Below are 22,616 nucleotides of genomic sequence, written 5' to 3' on the forward strand. Positions count from 1 at the left end.
AGTGCCCACATGCATCACCCACTGGAGCTGAACCTCAGGCACTTTACGTGTCCCGGTTGGAGTGGACGCAAACCCTTTCAGTTGGGCAGATGCCCTGGTTATTATTCTGAAGTGCTACTTGGGAAAAGATCAGACTGGGGTTGCCCTAAAAACCTTCTTTTAAAAAAAATACTAATGCCAGGCCTCCCATGCCTACTTGTGAGACCAACTGGTATTGCAAAAAGCTATGAGGTTTTCCTGCTCTCTGAAATCCAGCCTATGGGTTGCCAGGAAGTAGAGGGGCCACTGTATGGTACGCTTGGCCAACCAAAGAAGAGGAGATGGAGGACGTGAGAATGACGGCCTTCCAGCGCTGCAGAAGTTAAGGGCCCGGCCCAAATGAAGGAGGCAGAGCTGGTAGGTGAACTGAATCTCCCCCTGCTGCCCACTCAGCACGCTTGTCTCTGATCCCCTCTCTTGGCTGTGCTCTGGGTCTGACCCTCACTGACCATAGAGCAAAGATGAGAAGACAGCAGTGTGCGGTAGGTCACCCTGCAAAGGCCACTGCTATATTTGCTGTAATAAATGCTGTTCTCATTAAGATGATTCTTGTTTAACTGACAGGGTGATTTCTTTTATGCTCAGCAGAGGCAGATGAGAGTCCACACAGAAAGAAGTGGGTCAGGCATTAAGTTCTGAACCCTGTCCCTTAGCGGCAGGGTCAGCGATATGCCCAGAGTCCCACTGGGAGATGCACATTCAGCGTCCCCTGTGACTCACACCCAAGTCACCCAGGAGTGTCATTCAAATTAATGCCTCAGCAAAATTACCAGGTTTTACTAGTTTCTTACGAACTATGGAAATGGCCAACATAGTAAGTCTGGCAAAAGCCAGCGTGCTAGTGTTCAAAGAGCCTGCTGTGTGTGGGTCCTCACCCGGGTATGATGGCCAGGGTTCTGTTCCCAAGCCAGCCCCAGGCAGCAGTGCCTGGTGCTGGGATCGCTGTCTCCACTGGCTACAGGGTTCTCTGCCACTCACCCAAAGTTGAGGTTCCAAATCTTTACCCGAGGCTGGTTCTGAGAACCATCATTGTGTATACACCCCGTGCGAATGTACAAAGAACTCCACAGAAACCTTGCTCGACACCAAATGAATGAAGTTCATTTTAACAGCACCATTTGACAGGGGCTTGCAGCCTGCATTCTGCCCCCTCACCTGTTTGCAATGGGCAGTGTGTGACTCACACACAGACGTGCCGGCAGTCAGGGCCCCAGTGCAGACCCAGCTCCTCCTAGAGCAGGCTCTACTCTGCAGGCATCCGCTGGATGCCCCCACCGAGGGCCTTATCTCTGTGCAGTCATCCTGAGAGGTGCCCACACAAGAGAGGGATGCCACTGCCAGGCTGCCCCCATTCCACCACCCTGGCTTCAGTATGCAACATTATGGAGTCTTTGCTAGCAGGGACTGTGCAATCCAGCACCGTCTTCGTGGACAGTCAGGGCACAAGTTCCCACTGGAATTTTGAAGAGGACAGCCACATGACCTGGCAAGCCCACAGTCATTTCCTGGCCCCCTGACTCAACCTGAGTCATCCAGGATGTCTGAACCATCCTCTGTGTTATGGAGCTAATCCCAGCAATTTTTTTTTTTTTCTTGACACAGAGTCTCACTTGTTGCCCAGGCTGGAGTGCAGTGGTGCGATCTCAGCTCCACCTCCCGGGTTCAAGCAATTCTCCTGCCTCAGCCACCCGAGTAGCTGGGATTACGGGTACATGCTGCCACGCCCAGCTAATTTTTTGTGTGTTTTCACCATGTTGGGGATTCACCATGTTTGCCCAGGCTGGTCTCAAACTCCTGAGTTCAGGCAATCCACCCGCCTCGCCCTCCCAAAGTGCTAGGATTACAGGCGTGAGCCACCAGCAATAAATTTTTAATGTGTTTTTTTCTGAGCTAATCTCCCCTACACCACAGTCTCTCTACTTGCTAAAAATATGCTTATTTTAGCATTTAATGTGTTTTTTTTTTAATTAAGTAAGCTTAGGAACTAGACAGTTTAACAGAAAATTTAAAGTGAGTTTAAAAGTACCTGAAAAATTCCATGAAGGAGAACCCATATCCATGCTGTTCTGCGATCCCTGCACACACGACGTTTGCCGACGCGCCAATCAGCGTCCCGTTACCTAAAGTCAAAATTTAAAAACAAAATCCCAGTTCATCTTGGTAGTAAGCTTCTTTTCTCTTTGGTTTGTAATATTTAGATCATCTCACAGGCTTTGATTTGATGATTATTTTATAGTCAAAGTGACCGCTTTGTAAATATCTGGAAACACACACACACACGCAAGCAAAAAATAAGCTCACTGTTTGCAAATACCATGATTCATTTATGGATAAGACCATGGCTGTTGTATTTAACAGAGTGGAGGAAAGCTAAGGAGAATGGGCAAGTCACTGTGGGGCTGCGTGTCTTTTAGAGAAACACATAAGCAGGGCCAACAAGCAAACCCCAGAATGTGTGTCCCTCGGGAATACAGTCTCAGACAGGAACCACCTTCCTCTGGACTCCAGGCCCAGACACTAGGAAACTCTTTCAGTGGATGAAAGGATAGGTAAAAACAACCAGGTGGAACCCCTTTCCTTCACGTCTTCACAAATGGCATCTCCTTGACAGAAAATGCCTCTCTGGGTAAGCTTTTATGACTGTGCACACATGCATGCATGCCACCCTCACAGCCTGGTGAGCAATAGGGCCAAGGTGGCCACTTGGGTCATGAGATCCAACCCCCACACACACTCACACCCAGGGAAGGCCCAGGAGCCTTCTCCGTCACTCCCAGCCATCATGGTCAGTGTTCACAAACAGGCGCGTGATTCAGGCTCAGCCAGTTTAGCTGAGTCCTGACGTCCGTGCACACACAGTTGAGGAAGAGTCTCCTTCCATCTCCATCTCTCTCTCCTTCTATGGAGGGTAGGTGAACTGTGCAACACTGCCCTGGAGCTTCCTACAGCATGTGAGTGTAAGGGAGCGACCTTTCAGAGGCTGGACAACATGAATAACAGAGCAGGTGGAGGCCCCACGTCCCCATGAAGACACAGCACAGACAGGGTGAGCAGTGTGCCCAGGTGTCAGGCCAGGAAGTGGCAAGTCCTGATGGTGAACCATTCTGGCTCCAGAGGAAGATCAGTGAGAGGTGGGGCTCAAGCTGCCCCAGGCCTTTCCATAGACAGCCATGCAGTGTCTGAAAGGCCTGGAGCAACTGCAATATGCGAGTCTTCGGGGCAGTGCTGGCCCGGACAGCCCCCTCTGGGCACTGTTGCACCAACGCTTCCATCCCATTGTCCTGCCTGCCAACCCCGCTCCTTCCCTGGCCAGGAGACCTGCCCAGTGAGACTCCACACCCTTGCCAAGCCATCTTACATGGCCATCATTTCTCACTGTCCGACAAGTCTCTTCCCACAAAGAAGCTGATGTTCCTCAGCAGGCCCTGCCCTGCTCGGCCCCCATGAACACACCTGGGTACCAGGACAGCATCAGCCTGCACCCTAAACCCTGCTAACTCCAGGACGTCACGAGTGGAGCCCAACCCATGGTCCAAGTTTACATTCAGCAACTTGCATGAGTGCTGAAAATAAAAGACTCCACTTATTTTCTCTCCCATTAAGGATTAGTGATTGAAAAAATGCCCATTTTCCAATTAAAATGATAGTTTTGCAGGCAGGTCCTGCCCAGGTGGAGAGCATCTCACCCTGTCTGCTGTGGGCATGGATTCCTGATCTGCGAGGGACCACTTCCCAGGAAACAGAAGGATCTTTCCGTTTCCTTTTGCAGGTTGTCAAGGTGAGCTGCTCAGGAGGCTATTTTGGTCCTGAGCACTCTGGACTCAGGGAAAGGAATGGGGAGGAGGAAAGGATGTTGAAGGATCTGGAGGAGAGGCTGCATACCACCTGGGGCCTGCATGAGGAAAGTTGGGCGAGGATAGGGGGCAAATGGGGAGCACTGTGGACACCGCTCTTTCCTTGGAAGGGGAGATGCAGCTGAGGACAGACAAGGGCAGGGCTGGCTTATATCATGGGGGTGACTGCTCAGCCTTTAGACATCAGACATCCACCCATCTTCTCAGGAGTGTCGTGTGGGTGACACCAGAGGGGCTGCTCTCCCCCAGAGGTCCTCCTGCAACCAGATGTGTCTGAATTGCCTGGCCTCCCTCCCCGAGGACCCTCCTTCTCAGCCATCCCCTTGCAGAAGTCCTTTGGCCTTCTCACAGACTCATAGCCCGGGAGGCAGGACATCAACTTGTGAAGTCGCACAGAGCCCTGTTTATTTAAAGAATGCTTTATGGGCAACAGAAACCTGATGAACAGCACTTAGACACGTGGGCGACCACCTCCTCCCCTGTAAGGAGAAGCCTGGAGACAGACGGTGGGGAGCTGGTGCTAGGCCTGCTACTGTCAGGCAGGTCTCCACTGTTCTTGGCATCTCTCTCCCCTCACAGGATGGCTTCCCAGCCACATCTAAGGCAGGAGGGCAGGGAGGAGAATTGGCAACAACACATTTTGATGACAAAGGCAAAGGCTATGGCAAAGGCTCCTACACAGGCCCCTCCTGTCTTATTGGTCAGCAAAATGAGACAAGCAAGGCTGATACCAAAGTGGAGAGGAGGCCCTGGAAAGGAGGCCAAAAACAGGAGGCCACAGACAGGAGGCTCCGGAAAGGAGGCTGGAGAGGCCCCGGAGAGAGGCCTGGAGGTTATGGGTCAGCCCTGGCAGGTCCTGCACAGACGTATTGGAAATAGAGGGTGTCCGCCAGTACAACAGAAGGAATGCTAGATTTAAATTCAGAAGACCTCAGTTGAAGTCTCAAACCTTCTAAGCTCTGTAAGCTGAGCAAATCCACCACCATTTCTGTTATATTAACTGAGGTATTTGTGATAGTAGGGACAGGAAGATGCAAAACCAGCCAGTGTTAGCCATAGGAGGCATTTACCTCCTGGGGACAGGCAGTCCCAGGTGGCACAAGTCCAAGTCCAGACGCAGCAACAGCAGAGCTCTGTGGCACCGTCAGGACCTGCTCCCTGCACCTGTGCACTCTGCCGCCTGCCAACAACACGCAGAGCCAGCCCACACTCGAGCTGCAGATGCTGCAGGCATCTCCTCACCATGCATCCAGACATGACTGTGGCCAGAGGAGGGAGCGGGATCCCTATGTCTCCTGAGGTTGGTCTCAGGGCCAGGAAAATCATTATCAGAAGCTCCTCCCTCTCCCACAGAAGACACTCCCTCATGTCACCTGGACTCCACATGGCTTTGGTCTGCCCATCCCTATGCCAGTCCCTGGCCAAGACCAGAAACCCAGCTGCCCATCCCTCCCTATCATGGGCAGGGGCAGAAATGCAGGGAGTCTGCTTCCTCTGTGTTTATAAGGACCGTCACCACCTTTCCCGGCATCTCCTGGGGTGGTTGTGGGGTTCACATGAGATTAAGAATGTGAGCCTATTATTCAGATGCCAACAATGTTGCAGCCATGTAATAAGATACCAGTGGGGTTTTAAGGGTATTCCATGTCACATGAGCTCCAAGTGGTGGGCAGAACAAGGCCCCAGGTGTCAGTTCCCCAGCTCAACCCTCTCTCCCAGTTTCCATTGACAGAGAAGCACAGGGGGGTCGGGCCTGCACATGAACCTCCCTGCCTGTCCTGGCACACCCAGGTAATCCTGCATGGGAAAACGCATGGATCCAGAGGCAGAACAAGGGCATTTTCAAAACCGTGCCTGGCTCTGTTTTTGACGAATGCTGCACACAAAGGATTGAATCTCCAGGGTAACTCCTATGTCTGCAGTATACATTCCACTCAATAGGCCACACTCTCAGAACAGTGATATTTTCCACTTGACAGAAGACATGTAAATTAACTCTATGCATGGACATTCCCTTCGGCGAGTTGAAGAGCCACCAGTCCTTCAAGACCTGGATATAACCTAAGGAAAGCAGCAGCCTTAGGGTTTGAACACAGCCACGTGGGGCCTGGATTGGTGTGAACACAGTCACATGCTGCCTGGATTGGTGTGAACACAGCCACGTGCTGCCTGGGTTGGTGTGAACACAGCCACATGCTGCCTGGACTGATCTGAACACAGCCACTTGCTGCCTGGATTGGTGTGAACACAGCCACATGCTGCCTGGATTGATCTGAACTCAGCCACGTGCTGCCTGGGTTGGTGTGAACACAGCCATGTGCTGCCTGGATTGATCTGAACACAGCCACGTGCTGCCTGGGTTGGTGTGAACACAGCCACGTGCTGCCTGGATTGATCTGAACACAGCCACATGCTGCCTGGGTTGGTGTGAACACAGCCACGTGCTGCCTGGGTTGGTGTGAACACAGCCACGTGCTGCCTGGGTTGGTGTGAACACAGCCACATGCTGCCTGGACTGATCTGAACACAGCCACATGCTGCCTGGGTTGGTGTGAACACAGCCACGTGCTGCCTGGATTGATCTGAACACAGCCACGTGCTGCCTGGGTTGGTGTGAACACAGCCACGTGCTGCCTGGGTTGGTGTGAACACAGCCATGTGCTGCCTGAGTTGTTGAGAAAATAGTCACATGCTGCCTGGATTGCCCACAGCCTCTAGATAATCGCAGCAGGGAAGATTTCTTCACTCTCCACGCTCACTTCACTTCCTCCCCACAGATTTTCTGCCTTAGGATTGCACCTGCCAGTAACACCTTAGCACGTGCACTTGCCTCCACCTCTGCTTTCCAGGAAACTCAGGCGAAGGCAGGTTTTTCTGAAGGCTTATTTGAATTGTTCTTAGCTCTTCATGAAAAGAGCAACCAAAAAGTACTGGGGCCAGAACAGTTAAAAAAAAAAAAAAAGTTGTTTCAAAGTATCCAGTGAATCACCTCCAATTTATAGAGCAAATGCCATTTCTAAAACCAAATGAAAACTTCTATTTAAAGTGTTCCTCAGAATGCCAGCCCTGGAGGATGGGAAGCTGGTGCTGCATGGGGAAAGAACTTCAGCCTGGGCTGGTGAAAAGAGCTCTGCAGATGGACGGTGGTGACTGCTGCACAATGCTGTGAATGTCCCTAATGCCACTGAACTGTGCACTTACACACAGTTAAGATGGTACGTTAGGTTACATATATTTTACCATAATTTCTGTAAAATGCCAAACCTTGAGTCAATGAGAAAGGGCCTTGAGGGAATAAGTGTAGAGTTAACTCCCAACACAACCGCATTCCCACCGTGCCAGGAACAGGTGCCTTTCAATCGCCAGAGCTACTAGATTAAAATGCTCCCAAGACTGAATACATTCATTATTCGCTGCATCCCTGCTTCCAAAGTGTGCTCAGTTAATAAGTGTCTAATCCTATTTTAGGAATTAGCCTATAAATGGCACACATTGATGTCTCTCCTAGAGAAATCTCCTCCACACTGATCCTACATGTTTTGGGGAAATCCAAATTAGTTCACGAGGCCTCTCACTCTGTATGACCTGGCTTCAAACTTCCCTGTCTGCAGAACCTCCTCCAACGTCTCCAGTCTCTCCTCGGGGCCCCGTACACTCAGGGCACACCGCCGTTACAGGACGTGTCAGTCTATGCTGTAATCTTAGTTTAGGTGAACATTTTCCCCACTCGACAGCAGGGGGGTGAATTCACTGTCTGTTACAATGTCAGGGTATAGCAGATGCTCAGCAAGTTCAAATGAACAGAATCCTCATAGGGGATGCATTTCCAGGTGTCCTCGGATCCTGTTCCTTATTGTTGATGTTAAATGTAGCTCTGCATTGCCTTCCTGGGACTGGTTCTTAAGGGCAATTTCAACAGTTCTACACTCTCGGAAGAACTTGAGGCATCAGTCACTGACTTACATGAATTAGCTGTCTGCTGACATTACAGAAACTTCACTGAAGGACATTAATCCCCCTTTTCAGCCAAGGAGATAAACTAACCAGAGAGGTATTGATTTAATAGTCAGAAATCAATCAAAGAACAAAGAAAGCTGGATTATCTAAGCATACCTGAATATAAGAATAAAGACTTAAAGTGTATCTGATGTGTTGATCTAAGATTCTTCACAATCCCCCTATGTTCCCAAAGGTGATCAGGCTTCTTGGATGTGAGATTCTCTCCACAGCAACTGCATCCACCACCCTGTGTCTGGTCACCAGAGGTCAATCTCTCCCAACACTCTCTCTAATCCACTCCTCACTGTCTCCAAAGTACAATGCCCACCCCAAAAAATATCCTTTAATCTTTCTTCCCACTCTTATGGGTTAGAGTCTCTACTTTTAGCTGACCCACTTGTCCCTCCACTGCTTACGAAGGGACTAAGAGAGAAAGAGAACTGCAACTGAGGATGGCTTCTGATTCAAAATCTGTTTCTAAACCTAAGCACGACCCACACGGGCACAGGGTGGGAACACATTAGCTGGGAGGCATCAGAACCAGTCATCCCCAGGCAATGGGCCCCGGAAGTTGGGGGCAGCTCTGCAAAGAATGGGAAAGAACAGAGTTGCTCTGGAATTGCTCCGTCAAAGCTGAAAATGTGTGTCCACTCAGGAAATCATCCAGACTCTCCTTCATTTGCTTTTAGTTTGATACACACTGTCGCTTTGGGCTGGACAAAAGTGTGGGCGTGCACCCCCACCCCCAATGCAGTCAGCAGCCCCTTACCTCCCAGGCAGGCACCGAAGGCCAGGGCATACATGAGCGGCGGTGCGGGCAGGCCAACCTCAGGGTCATGGCTCAGGTTCAGGAGCACGGGAATCTGCGGAGGAATAGGACATTGATGCCACGTCCCATGGAAGCTCACAGAAGCTGCCATACTGTGACCAATTTAGAAAATCCAAATGCTTTCTCAGTATTCAAACTCTAAGGAGTATAGGATTTGTGGAAAGAAACCGAAGCAAACTTTGGAATCCACAGAAACTTGAGTTTGAACTCATCTGTATGTCTTTGATGCCAGCTGCCACCAACTGTTCCTCCTGGTCCTGAGCCCCGCCAGCTGCTGTGGCTCTTATACGGGGTAAAGGCACGTAGAGTCTGACACAGGGCCTGAGAACGCGGCAATTAAAACAGAGCTCATAGAACCCTGGAGTGCTGTGCTAACTATGCACACGTCATCTTCAATCCTCAACGTCCCTCAAGTGTGCTGTTACTCCTTCCTTTGACAGATGAGGAGACCAGGATGCAGAGAGGCACAGGAGCACAGACCTTGAAAGCAACCCAGCTGGAACTCACACACAGTCCCCTGACCTTGCACGCTGGGTCCCCTGTGCTAAGCCACTTCTCACGGCTGCTCCCTGCCAGGCACCCTGAGCCTGCTAACATTCACAGCATGACAACAGGTACCAGATTCTACAGCCAGGAAGCACCATTCTCTAGTCAGCCGTGCCAGCCTCTGGTGCACCTTTCTGACGTTGATGCACTTTGCATTATTGTTATCAATGAAACACAGTGACTGTGAAGTTTCTGTAAGAAATTTGTGTTCAAAGAGCATGCCCCCTTTCGGCTTATGTTGCTAGAAGGAGCAGGGAAGGACACAGCCATTGAGCCTGCCTCCGGGAGGCTCCGGAGTATGGAGAGCTGTGTTGTCCCCACCAGATACCTCAGAGAGCCCACGGGGTGTGAAGGAGAGACCCCCGGGCCCGCCACCTCGGGCAGTTGCGTATGTCAACCACTCTAAAGAGCAGAAGGAGGAGGAGAGCGCCAATGGTGGCTGATCTGGAAAACAATACACAAAAACACAAACAGAAAGTGGGCCCCAGTGTGGAGATGTCAGTGATGTGCAATATTATTTGATGCTGAGAATTAAGGGGCAAAAGAGCCACCCTCTGCTGGGTGCTCAGTCCCCCAATGTCATGAAAGAGGTGCCTTAAGCCTTGCTTGGGAAGATCCATTCACTCTCAGCTCCTGACCTCTGCAGCAGGATTTCGTGTGTGCCCTCTGCTGCATCCCACTGGGGCAGGTGGGTCCTCCTTCCCACCCCAGATTCTGGGCTTGCCTAGTGGCTTCCTTTGACCAATGGAATGTGAGTGGGTTGGACAGAAGATCTTGTGTTTCTGCATGCCCCTCTGGAGGTTCAGGCTCTCTGCCACAACAGAAGATGGAGCCTGGGCACTGCTGCTGCCCTGGGGAGTCCCCATGGGGAGGACATGTGGAACAGGGTCCCCCCAGCCCCAGCAGAGTCCAGACTAGGAAGCTGCAGCCAGGCCGCTGACCCATGTGCCTGCTACTGCACACGTCTCCACCAGCCCTGGGTCTGGTTCTCAAGAGTTGCCTTGCAGGGTCTGAGAAGGAGCCTTTCATATTTGCTGGGTCACAAGGGGCATGTTGAACAGCTCAATTTTTTGTTGTCAGTAGCGTCAAGTATACACTGGAAGAGAAATAAGTAGCACGCTAGGAAAAGCATCTGATTCTGCGTCTATCGATCTGATGCAGAATCAGAAACTCCTGACAGCAGGGTGCTCCCGTGCAGTCCCTGAGGCACTTTTCAAGCTTTGCTTTTGTTGTCTTATGATAAACGCAATTATCATAGAGGCACCTTTAGACTTGATGTCTTCGTTCTTTGGAGGAGTGAGCGAAGTGCAACTTCTCACAACAGCCAGTCATCAATGAGCAGAGCTAACACACACACGTCACTGTGAGGCCACAGGGCCCCTAGGCACTGAGCACCATGCTGTCGGTGCAAAGCCAGCCTCCACCCTACAGAATGGCGCATGCCACCCGGAACAAGGAGACAGGGTCAGAACAACTAAGCACAGGACCCTGGGCCCTTGTGGGGGCATTGCAGTATCAAGGGAGGGGGCAATGTCTTCAAGCTTAGTGATGCCGAAATTCCAGCAAGTGCTCCTATGCTGTGAGGTCCATCACCCAAAGCCAGAGAAAACCTACCCCAAGTTCCAAACTGCATACTTACAAGTGCCACATTCTGTTACAGGCTGATTGCTTCAAAAAGTATGCTCTGACATTGTTTTCAAAGCAAGCCCTCTCTGGGATTTGCAATTCTGATAAGAACCAGCTCCTTAAACTCCAGAGCCCAAGGATCTCTCCGCAGCTCTGTGGCCTGTCCTCCCAGGCCCTGCCTTGATCAAGCTCCCCTTCCCACAACATAGATGCACCACTTGCCCCTTTAATTCTGTCCTCCATGCAGCCAGCCATGACCTTTCCATCTCTGAAGTCTGCCCATGCAACTGACCTGACTCCACACCCTTCAATCCGAGGCAAGCCCTCCCTCGCCAGGCTGTCCTCTGCCTCACACCCTCCAGTCTTCACAGGCCTTGACCTGAGCACCACCTGCCACTTCTGTGCAGTTGCCCATGCCCACGTCTCCACCTAGGCACGTGGTCACTCTTGCCCTCACGTAGCCTCCCACTCAGCCCATAAGAGGCTTGCGCATCTCTCCTCTGAGAAGTCTCCCTGAGTTCCTCAATGTGGCTGCTATTTTATAACACACTATGCCCAGAGCTTACTTTCATCATTGCATTTAACACTTATCCCTCCTCCACTGGATGGACCATGTTATCTTGTCTATGCTCATTTATTCTTAGTTCAGTCAATAATTATTCTGAATATTCCATTTTGTGTCTGGTTCTGCTCTAGATACAAGGGATGGAATAGTAAATATAAGACACAAAAATCCCTGCCCTCATAGAGCTTGCTTTACAGTGGCAGACAGAGAAAAATTTAAAACTAGTGAATGACAGCACAGAAGATGGCAGAGCAGGAAGCTCCAGGAATCCACCTCTGCCTAAAGGATGACTGAACTGGCAGGAACTGTCTGAAGCTACTGTATGAGCTCCCTGTGGCTGCTGTCACAAAGCACCACGAGCTGGGTACTGAAAACAACAGGACTTCATTGCCGCAGGGCTCTGAAGGCGAGAGTGTGAAACCAGGTGTTAGCCTGGCGGTGCTCTCTGATGGCTCTAGGGGAGGGTCCTTCCTTGCCCCGCTGGTGTCTGCTGTAAAGGCCCTATTTTCATATAAGGTTACATTCCAAAGTACCTGGGGTTAGGACCTCAGTATATGTTTTGGGGAGACAATTCAATTTAAACAGTAACTATTTTGGAAGTCTAGAGTGTAGTCAAACACCTTCAGCAACCACAGGAAAGACTGATAAAAAGGGTTTTGGTGAATTTTGGCTTTTTTTATAGTGGTTGTCACTCCCCATCTCTCTCCCTGTGGCAGGAAGCTGTGGGGGTGGCAGGAAGCTGTGGGGGTGGCAGGAAGCTGTGGGGGTGGCAGCTCATGTTTAGGATGTGACTTGCTGATATCAGAGCAGGCAATAACGACCTTGTCCTCCAAAAACTGAGGTTGTGTATGTTGATTACTGGCCACTGTTTTGATCACTGAGGGGCCAGCACAGAGGGTGGCCATTGTTTCAACCTCCAAGTGATGGAACAGCTTCCAGGGAATTTAAAGTGGCAGTAATTATTTCTGTAGACACACACACAAACACACACCTCTAACACACACACACACACGCACACATTTGTTAGGAGCCAGAAATTTAAGGAAATCTTTGTCAGTCTACTAGTTGCCTATAGAGATAATAGAAGAAAAACTTCAATGACCACTTTTCAAAAAAAGTTTGGAAAAGTCATAAATGGATGGCTCTAGCACTCAACGAGCAAGACTCAGCAACATCTGAGGAATGGGAGAATTAGATCTCTAGTATTACCACAACATAATACTCAAAATGTCCAGCTCTCAACAAAGAAGATTACACAACATACAAACAAATAGGAAAGTGTGGCCCATTCACAGAAAAAAAATTGACAGAAATAATCCCTGAAGGAGTCTAGGCATTAGAATTATTAGTCAAAGATGTTAATTCAGCTATCTTAAAGAGGTTCAATAACTACTGGAAACCATAGGCAAAGAGTTAGAGGAAATCAATAAAATGATGTGCAGGCAGAATTTAAATATCACTAAAGAGACAGAAATTATAAAGAGGAATCAAATAGAAATTCTGGACCTGAAAGTATAATAACTTAAATGAAAACCTCACTACAAGAGTTCAGCAGCGGAATTGAGGAAGCCGAAGAAAGGATCAGTGAACTTGAAGATATGACATTTGAAATTATCAGGGCTTATCTAGAATATTTAAATTCATAAAAGACAGAAAGTAAGATGGTGGTTGCCAAGGCCTTGGGGGACTAGGGAATGGGGAATTATTTTTAATGGTGCAGGGTTTTAGTTTTGCAAGGAAAAGAGCTCTGGAAATGGATCATGGTGATAGTTGTACAATAATGTAAATCTACTTAATGATACTAAACTGTACACTTAAAAATGATTAAGATGGTGAATTTTATGTTACATGTGTTTTACCACAATTTAAAAAAATAAATAAAATTTAAAATGTCAAAAAAAGAAGAAATTTTAGGCCTGAGGAGCAGAAAGTAAAAGAAAAAAAATAAATAAACAGAGCCCAAAGGACCTGTGGGACACCATCAAATCTACCAACATATGCATTATAGGATTTCCAGAAAGAGTAGATGGAGAGAAAGAGACAGGAAAAATATTTAATAGGCATTAAGCTAATAAAGATGTAATCTGTGAAGGAAGTAAGGACTGAACTGTAAAGGAAGTAAGGACTAAATAGTCTGTATGCTATTGAAACTAACTTGGTATTATTCATGACAGGTTGTTACATATTTAGGATGTTAATTGAAATTTCCAAGATAACCACTAAGAAAATAACTATTAAAATATACAGAAAGTTAAAACAAGGTAATCAAAATTGTACACTACAAAAAATCAACTACATAAAAAAAAAGGCAGTAATAGAGAAACTGAGACACAAAAAGTCTAAGATATGCAGAAAAGAAATACATGGTAGAGTAATTCCTTCTTTATCAGAAATTACACTAATTGTAAATGGATTAAATTCTCCTGTTCACCTGAGGTCAGGAGTTCAAGACCAGCCTGGCCAACATGGTGAAACCTCGTCTCTACTAAAAATACAAAAATTAGCCAGGTGTGGTGGTGGGCACCTGTAATCCCAGCTACTCAGGAGGCTGAGGCAGAAAAATCGCTTGAACCTGGGAGGCAGAGGTTGCAGTGAGCTGAGATCACACCACTGCACTCCAGCCTGGGGAACAGAGTGAAACTCTGCCTCCAAAAAGAAAGAAAAAAAAACAAAACAGAAATTGGCAGACTGGATAAGAAACAGGATACATCTATACACATTTTGTTAACAAGTGACTCTCTTTAGATACAAGGACACAAATAAGTTAAAAGTAAGAAAAAAGATTTTACATGTAAATAGTAATCAAAATAGAACTGAGGTGGGTACATTATTGTCAGACAAAATTGAATTTAAATAAAAACAGGTTACAAAAGACAAAGAATAACATTATATATTTATAAATGATTCAATACAGAAGGAAGATATAACAATTATAAATATTTACACACCTAAAAATAGAACATGGAAATATATGAAACAAAAATTGGCATAATTGAAGGAGAAATAGATATTTCTACTATAAAAATTGGAGACATAAAATATTCCCCAAGATAGACCATATGTAGGGCACAAAACAATTCTCAATAAATTTTAAAAGATTAAAATAATATGTAATATCTTTTCTAATTACAGTAGAATGAAACTAGAAATCAGTAACAGAAGGAAAAAGAGAAAATTTACAAATATTAAACAATCAATGAGTTAAAGAAGAAATTACAAGGAAAATTAGAAAACACCTAAGACAAAGAGAAATGAAAACACAACATACTAAAACTTGTGAAATTCAATGAAAGCAGTGCTAATAGGAAAATTTATAGCTGTAAATGCATATATTATAAGAGAAGAACTATCTCAAATAAATAACCTAACTTCACACCATAAGAAACTATAAAAAGGCAAGCAAACTAAACCTAAAGCTAGCAGAACGAGGGAAATAAGATAGATTAGAGAAGAGATAAATAAGATAAAGGATAGAAAAAATAGAGAAAGTCAATAAAACCAAAAGCTGATTCCTTGAAAGGATCGACGATATTGTGAAAATTTTATCTGGATTGACTAAGAAAAAGAGATAAAATACAAATGACTAAAATCAAAAATGAAAGTGGAAACATTATTACCAATCTTACAAAAAGAAAAAGGATTAAAAGAGAATACTATAAACAACTACATGCCAACAAATTGTGTTAACTATGTGAAATAAATAAATTTCTAGAAATACGCAATCTACCAAAACTGACTCATGAAAAAATAGAATATTTGATTAGATCTGTAACTAGTAAAGACACTGAATCAGTAACCAAAAAATTCCCAACAAAGAAAAGTCTAGGACCAGATGGCTTCACTGGTGCATTCTACCAAACATTTAAAGAAAAGTTAATACCGATGTTCCAAAAACTGTTTCAAAAAATGAAGAAGAGGGAATACTTCGTAACTCATTCCATGAGGCCAGCATTACTCTGAAACTAAGTCACACAAAGCCACTACAAGAAAAGAAAACTACAGATCAATGTTCCTGATGAAATTTGGATGTAGTCTATACCAACATTCTTACAAGAAGAAAGGAACAGAAGGAAGCCACTGCCTCCACAAACATGAGATCGATGGAAAGACCCCAGGGCTTGGGAAAAAAGATGGCAGATAGCGGCACTCTGGAAACAAAATACAAAATAAAATAAAATAAAAAGTGGCAAAGGATAAAAAAGGTTTTCTGTGAGAAAAAGAAACGTGATGAAAGTTATAAAGGTGCTAGTTTTTAAACAAGAATTCCAGGCTGATTTAGCACTTTAAACTCTATGAATGTATAATTTGATTTAAAAGCAAACATTGAATAACTAAGCAGCTCAAAATAATAATGAATAAGTAAAATACACAGTATGCTTGGTGGTATTAAGTGTTATGGGGAAAAAAATAAAGCAAAAAGGGAGACAGGGAGGATAAGGTTGTCAATTTAGCACTGGGAAGGAGCAATTTTGCAAAACTCAATAAAAGGTGAAGGAGCAAGACCATGCTCTAATGATCTGTGTGAAGAGAATCTCAGACAGAAAGCATACAAAGTGCAAAAGCCTTTATAATCAATTTATTTTAGAGTCAGGGGAGCACACATGCAGGTTTGTTACATGGATATCTTGTGTGATGCTGGGATTTGGACTTCAAATGTTCCTGTCACCCAAGGAGTGAGCATAGTACCTGCTAGGTAGTTTTTCAACCCTTGTCGTCATCCCTCACTCCTCCCTTCTGAAAATGCCACTGTTTATTATTCCCTTCTTTGTTTCATATGTACCCAATATTTAGCTGCCACTTACAAGTGAGGACATGCAGTATTTGGTTTTCTGTTTCTGGTGAAATCGATTAGGATAATGACCGCCAGGTCCACCCATGTTGCTGCAAGGAACATGATCTCATTGTTTTTTATGACCGTGTGGTATTCCACAGTGTTTATGTACCACATTTTCTTTATTCAATCCACCATTGATGGGCATCTAGGTTGATTCCATGTTTTTGCTATTGTGAGTAGCATAGTGATGGACATGCAAGGGCATGTGTCTTTTTGGTAGAATGATTCCATCTCCTTTGGGTATATACTCAGCAGTGGGATTGCTAGGTTGAAATCCAAGGAGGCCGCTATGGCTGCAGCGAAGTCAGCAGAGAGAAGAGCAGTAAGAAGTGAGCTCAGGGAGGAAGCAGCAGCCAGGCCTATGAGAGGTGCAGGCCACTGCCAAGACTTTGGGCTATACCAAAGCAGGGTGCCTCTGTGGACCATAGGCTCTCAGGAGTAGGGCAAGAGTGGAAACAAAAGGAACAATTTGGAATGTATTTGGGAACAATACGTCTGAAGCTCCTTTTCCACTGTGTGACAGCAGGAGGGCATGTGGTCCTTGCTGGGGCCTCGGGACAGGAGTGTAGATGGCAAGAATGGATCAGATTCCAAACCTTTGAGGGGCAGCTGGCCATGAGGTGTCAGAGAAGGTGAGGTGTTAGCTGGCTCTCAGCCTCAGGGGCTTGAGCAACTGAGAGAATGGAGTCACGATTTATGAGGGCAAGGAAGAGTGGGGAAAGATGGAATAAGGATTTCAGTTTGGGACACGTTAAGTCTGTGACAAATGCAATGCCCCAGGAGAGAAATGGAGAGGCAGCTAGACACCCTGGGCTAGGCTCCGGGGAGCATCCCAGGAGAGGTTGCTGGGGATGGCACTTGGAGTAAGTGCTTGGATGAGACCCCTGCAGCTGTGAGTCTAGAGAGTGGAGGTCAGAGCTGATTCCAGGGTTCTGGGCTTGGAAGATGGAGAGGGTCATGGAAGGAGGTGAGGAGGAGGAGCCCCCTGTTGGGAGGAGGAATACCTGAGGTGTCAGGTGGGGAAAGATTCTGAGGGGTGGCCTCCATGTCATGTTGCTGACTGGCCAGGTTCCAAGGGGGTCTGTCTCAAGGGCGGGCACTAGTCCTTGGTGACCTTGGAGAGAACTATTTCCATGGATTATGGAAGAAAAACTCAATTGCAGTAAAGCCAAGAAAAAGTGAAGAAAGTTTCCAACGAAGAGAAGGTGGCAAGACAGACTCCCTTTCAAAGCGTTTGGCTACAGGAAACTGAGGAAGTAGGGGAGTGGCGGGAAGGCCTAGAGACACGGCAGCAAGTCTGGATCCTCCTGCGAATGATCAGCAGAGTGAAGAATAAATGATGCAGGGAGGACAGTGGCGTGTGGTCCTGGGTGAAGGCACAGGCCTTCATTGTGAGCCAGACATGCCCCCACACACCTGGAATGCGGGCAGGATGCACTGGGTGGCCACGGCGTCACGTGGGAAGTGCCCACATGGTTGCTTTTACGTCCTCACAGACAGAAGCGTGGTCATCAGCTTCAAGTCCTCACGGACAGAAAGCGTGGTCATCAGGCTTGAGTCCTCACGGACAGAAAGCGTGATCATTAGCCTCAAGTCCTCATGGACAGAAAGCGTGGTCATCAGCCTCGAGTCCTCATGGACAGAAAGCATGGTCATCAGCCTCAAGTCCTCACAGAAAGCATGGTCATCAGCCTCAAGTCCTCACAGAAAGCATGGTCATCAGCCTCAAGTCTTCATGGACAGAAAGCGTGGTCATCAGCCTCAAGTCCTCACAGAAACTGTGGTTGTCAGCCTCGAGTCCTCACGGACAGAAAGTGTGGTTGTCAGCCTCGAGTCCTCACAGAAAGCGTGGTCATCAGCCTCGAGTCCACATGGACAGAAAGCATGGTCATCAGCCTCAAGTCCTCACAGAAAGCATGGTCATCAGCCTCAAGTCCTCACAGAAAGCATGGTCATCAGCCTCAAGTCTTCATGGACAGAAAGCGTGGTCATCAGCCTCGAGTCCTCACAGAAACTGTGGTTGTCAGCCTCGAGTCCTCGCGGACAGAAAGTGTGGTCGTCAGCCTCAAGTCCTCACAGAAAGCGTGGTCATCAGCCTCGAGTCCTCACAGAAACTGTGGTCGTCAGCCTTGAGTCCTCGCGGACAGAAAGTGTGGTCATCAGCCTCGAGTCCTCACAGAAAGCGTGGTCATCAGCCTCGAGTCCTCACAGAAAGCGTGGTCATCAGCCTCGAGTCCTCATGGACAGAAAGCATGGTCATCAGCCTCGAGTCCTCACAGAAAGCGTGGTCGTCAGCCTCGAGTCCTCACAGAAAGCGTGGTCGTCAGCCTCGAGTCCTCACAGAAAGCGTGGTCGTCAGCCTCGAGTCCTCACAGAAAGCGTGGTCGTCAGCCTCGAGTCCTCACAGAAAGCGTGGTCGTCAGCCTCGAGTCCTCACAGAAAGCGTGGTCGTCAGCCTCGAGTCCTCACAGAAAGCGTGGTCGTCAGCCTCGAGTCCTCACAGAAAGCGTGGTCGTCAGCCTCGAGTCCTCACGGACAGAAAGCATGGTCATCTGCCTCGAGTCCTCACAGAAACTGTGGTTGTCAGCCTCGAGTCCTCACGGACAGAAAGTGTGGTCGTCAGCCTCGAGTCCTCACAGACAGAAAGCGTGATCGTCAGCCTCGAGTCCTCACAGAAACTGTGGTCGTCAGCCTCAAGTCCTCACAGACAGAAAGCGTGGTCATCAGCCTCGAGTCCTCATGGACAGAAAGCATGGTCATCAGCCTTGAAGGAGGGGCAGTGCTGGAGGCCTGACAGGGCACAAGAGGCATGCACAGTGCACAGCACCCATACAGGGGGACACGCTGCCTGCCCAGTGCCAAAGAACTTTGAAAAAAAAGTAGACCTCCTCAGACATTTTTTTTTTTTTTTTTTGAGATGGAGTCTTGCTCTGTCACCCAGGCTGGAGTGCAGTGGCAGTCTCGGCTCACTGCAAGCTCCGCCTCCCAGGTTCACACCATTCTCCTGCCTCAGCCTCTCCGAGGAGCTGGGACTACAGGCGCCCACCACCACGCCTGGCTAATTTTTTGTATTTTTAGTAGAGATGGGGTTTCACCGTGGTCTTGATCTCCTGACCTCGTGATCCGCCCGCCTCGACCTCCCAAAGTGCTGGGATTACAAGCGTGAGCGACCGCCCCCAGCCTTTTTTTTTTTTTTTGAGACGGAGTTTCACTCTTTTGCCCAGGCTGGAGTGAAGTGGTGCGATCTCAGCTCACTGTAACCTCCGCCCCCTGGGTTCAAGCCATTACCCTGCCTCAGTCTCCCGAGCAGCTGGGATTACAGGCGTGTGCCACTGTGCCCAGCTAATTTTTGTATTTTTAGTAGAGACAGGGTTTTACCATGTTGGCCAGGCTGGTACCGAACTCTTGATCTCAGGTGATCCACTCGCCTCAGCTTCCCAAAGTGCTAGGATTCCAGGCATGAGCCTCCGTACCCAGCCTCCTCAGACATTTTAAGTTTGTATGTCAAATTTGCCATTCCAATTTACAATAGTCTCCAAGGACATAGTCTATATCCACATTCTTAAACAAAGGCATCCCATCATTCTTTTAAATGTATACTTTTAAATTTAAATACCACAACATCATAATTCATCTAAAAATACATCTGAAGCTCTTTTCTGCTGTGTGACAGCCGGAAGGCACATGGTCCTCACTGCTTGACCTCTGGCCCAGGCAATGGGTCTGACTCAGAGGCCTGGGAAGCTGGCCCAGAAGGCGCTAACCATCAGCGGGAGGCTGGCAGGGCTGACCTGACAGGTCAGGAAAGAGAGGTCCCCTGAGGCTGCAACTACCTGGGCAGGGGCAGAGGTAGCCTAGGCACATGGCAAGCACACAGCAGCAGTGGGAGGAAGGCAGAGCTGCCTGGGGCACAGGTGAGGGATGCTGCAGTCGGCTCCTGGCTGTGTGGGACACAGCAGCCACCCAGCAGCAGTTCCGGGCAGATCCCCTGGTGAAGGTGTACAAGTGCCTCAGGTAAGCATGGGGAAGGCTGCACCCTCACTGGGATTCTGAGAGCTGAGATATGGATTGCGGTGAGGCAGGGGAGAGCTATTTATAGCTGGTAGGGGCACAAGTCCTCCCGACGGGCCGGTCCTAGACCAGCACTTCTCCAATGCCAATGTGTGGAGTGGGTTACCCGGCGCCTTGTCCAAATGCAGGCTCTGACTCAAGGGTCTGAGCATCTGAGACCCTGACCTGTTGGAAGTTCCCAGTGCTGTGATGCTGCCGGTGCCCAAGCCCCATCTGAGGGCGAAGGACTGTGCTTTTTCAATACAATGCATTTCTTCTCCCCATTCTGGAACTGCTATCGTGGCCACGCTGGGTCCCCTGGGTCTCACCTCCAAATCTCTCACCCTTTTTCACGACTCTGCTTCTGTATGCTTTTGTTCTGTACCTGCACATATGTCTCTCACTTGACTGCATGCACAGCAACTCAGGCCTAACACTTTGCTTTTCTTCAATTCATTATTCAATATTTTTTGTTGAAAACATTACAGGTTTTAGTTCCAGAAACTATTTTTTGTGCTGTGCTTAAATCTCTGAGTGTCCTCATAATTTATCATTTGTTGTATTGTGTCGGTGGGACACAGTGGATAATCTTCTCTCACACTACTGGTCCCCTAAATGTGCCACTTGGATTTCACAGGGTGCCATGGAGCTGGGGTCCGGCTGTGTAGTGGCTGGTCTGTGGACCATGGAAGATGGGAGACCCTCACTTCTGGGCCGGCAGTGCCCCTCCGAGGCCGCTCCCCAACCACCCAGAGGGCATCCACTGTGCACCTGTCTGGGGCAGACTTGTAACCCACACAGCCCATCAGTATCAGGCCCAGTACCAAGCAAATGGGGGAAAACGGCATTTCTGTGCTCCTCCCATTTCTGTTTCTCTAACTCTAGCACCTCCTTAGCTTGCACAATGGCAGAGTTGGGATTCAAGCCCAGATCCACCTCCTGCAGAACCTGAGCTGCTAATAGTGCCAACTGCTCATGTTATTAAACCTAATTGCAATCCGCCAGGCTGGGTTTGATCCTCCACATAATTATGTTTCTGGATGTGTCAGGACAGGAGGAGTTAAAACAAAAATGAGATTAAGTTTAAAAAAAATTGTAAAGCTAAAGCTTAAACAAAATGCTTTTGACTTTCACACCCTTTGAAAGAGTGCTCTCCTGTGCCAGGTGTGACAGCCCAGGATGTCTGCCCTGATACCTCCCGCAGGGCTGTGGGATGGGGCGAGACTGCAAAGAAAGCAAGGGAAAGGAGATGCCTGAGAAACTGCCTTCCACCCAGAGGCTGGGTGACAGCAATAGATAATGATGAGTGCCAACAAGTCAGTTAAAGGAAATCCACAGATTTATGTGCATAAATTACCAGCCTTTGAATTCAACATTCAGGACAAGAGTAATAACCTTTTAACTTGAAAGTTGCCTGAGAATTCTTCCTGTTCAAGCAAATGAGGTTGAAAAGTAAAGGTTTAAATGGAGAAAGACTGTCAGGGAATTCTCAGTCATTATGCTGTTTCTCAGCGGTTCCAACTCGGTCTTTAGGACCATGCAATGGAGTCCTAAGAACATTGCCCACAGAGGCCGCCTGCCCACCAAGAGGGCAAGAGGAAGGAAGAAGGGGCAGCAGGTGTGAAAGGGATTTCCCTGCATGGAAATATTGGTTAAACATCTCCATGCCAAGAAAAGAAATACGAAGAGAAATAACCTGAAAAAATGTGAACAGAGTTCACCTGTTGCTCTCAGCTCCTAGCTGACAATGCAAATATAGCAGAAACAACCTGAAGCTGAAGATACGCTTGGAGAGATGATGCCATCAGAGAAGAGATGGGTTCTGTTTTGTCTCGAGACTCAATTCCCTGGAATACCAGGCGAAGGCTGCTGAAACGCCCCACACAGCCCAGGCTCCCACCAGCTCTCCCCACCTACGCAGTGGCCTGCATTTATGTCACTGGAGGTGGCAACTGCACCTGCCCGCTCTCTGACCCTTTTTAAGGTTCTATTCATGTTAAAATCCCCAGTGAAGAGTGTCCTGTTGACCTGGCCAATGATGCTAGCCAGAGGTGTGTTTTTGCATCTGACAGAGGCTGGCGAGGAGGCAGGGAAGGCAGGCAGCTCTGCTGGCTGGGCAGCGAGAGCCCAGGCACTGCACTCTGTGTTCATGCTGTGTCTGCAGGTACACCTGTCTCTCCTGATGCATTTCCACGAATGTTCTTTGGTCTCCTTGTCCATTTCTCACCTGAACACTGAGCGGGCCTCCCGAGTGGGTGCAGAGAGGACCAGTTA

General features: G+C 48.0%; 1 protein-coding gene across 4 annotated transcripts in view; it reads right to left on the reverse strand.

Annotated features, from left to right (window-relative positions):
• Positions 1-22,616, reverse strand: part of OCA2 (OCA2 melanosomal transmembrane protein) — a 335,403-nt gene that overhangs the window by 88,296 nt on the left and 224,491 nt on the right. For all 4 annotated transcript variants that reach the window (XR_010121073.1, XM_055278476.2, XM_055278475.2 and 1 more), the window contains 2 exons: positions 8,662-8,755; positions 2,066-2,159 (listed from right to left, as the gene is read on the reverse strand). Coding sequence is in view for 3 of the 4 variants with exons in the window: in XM_055278476.2 (XP_055134451.1) it covers positions 2,066-2,159; positions 8,662-8,755 (188 nt within the window). In the remaining variant the exon portion in view is untranslated. The remainder of the gene's footprint in view (positions 1-2,065; positions 2,160-8,661; positions 8,756-22,616) is intronic.

This window comes from Symphalangus syndactylus, chromosome 5, assembly GCF_028878055.3.
Source record: "Symphalangus syndactylus isolate Jambi chromosome 5, NHGRI_mSymSyn1-v2.1_pri, whole genome shotgun sequence".
NCBI lineage: Eukaryota > Metazoa > Chordata > Mammalia > Primates > Hylobatidae > Symphalangus > Symphalangus syndactylus.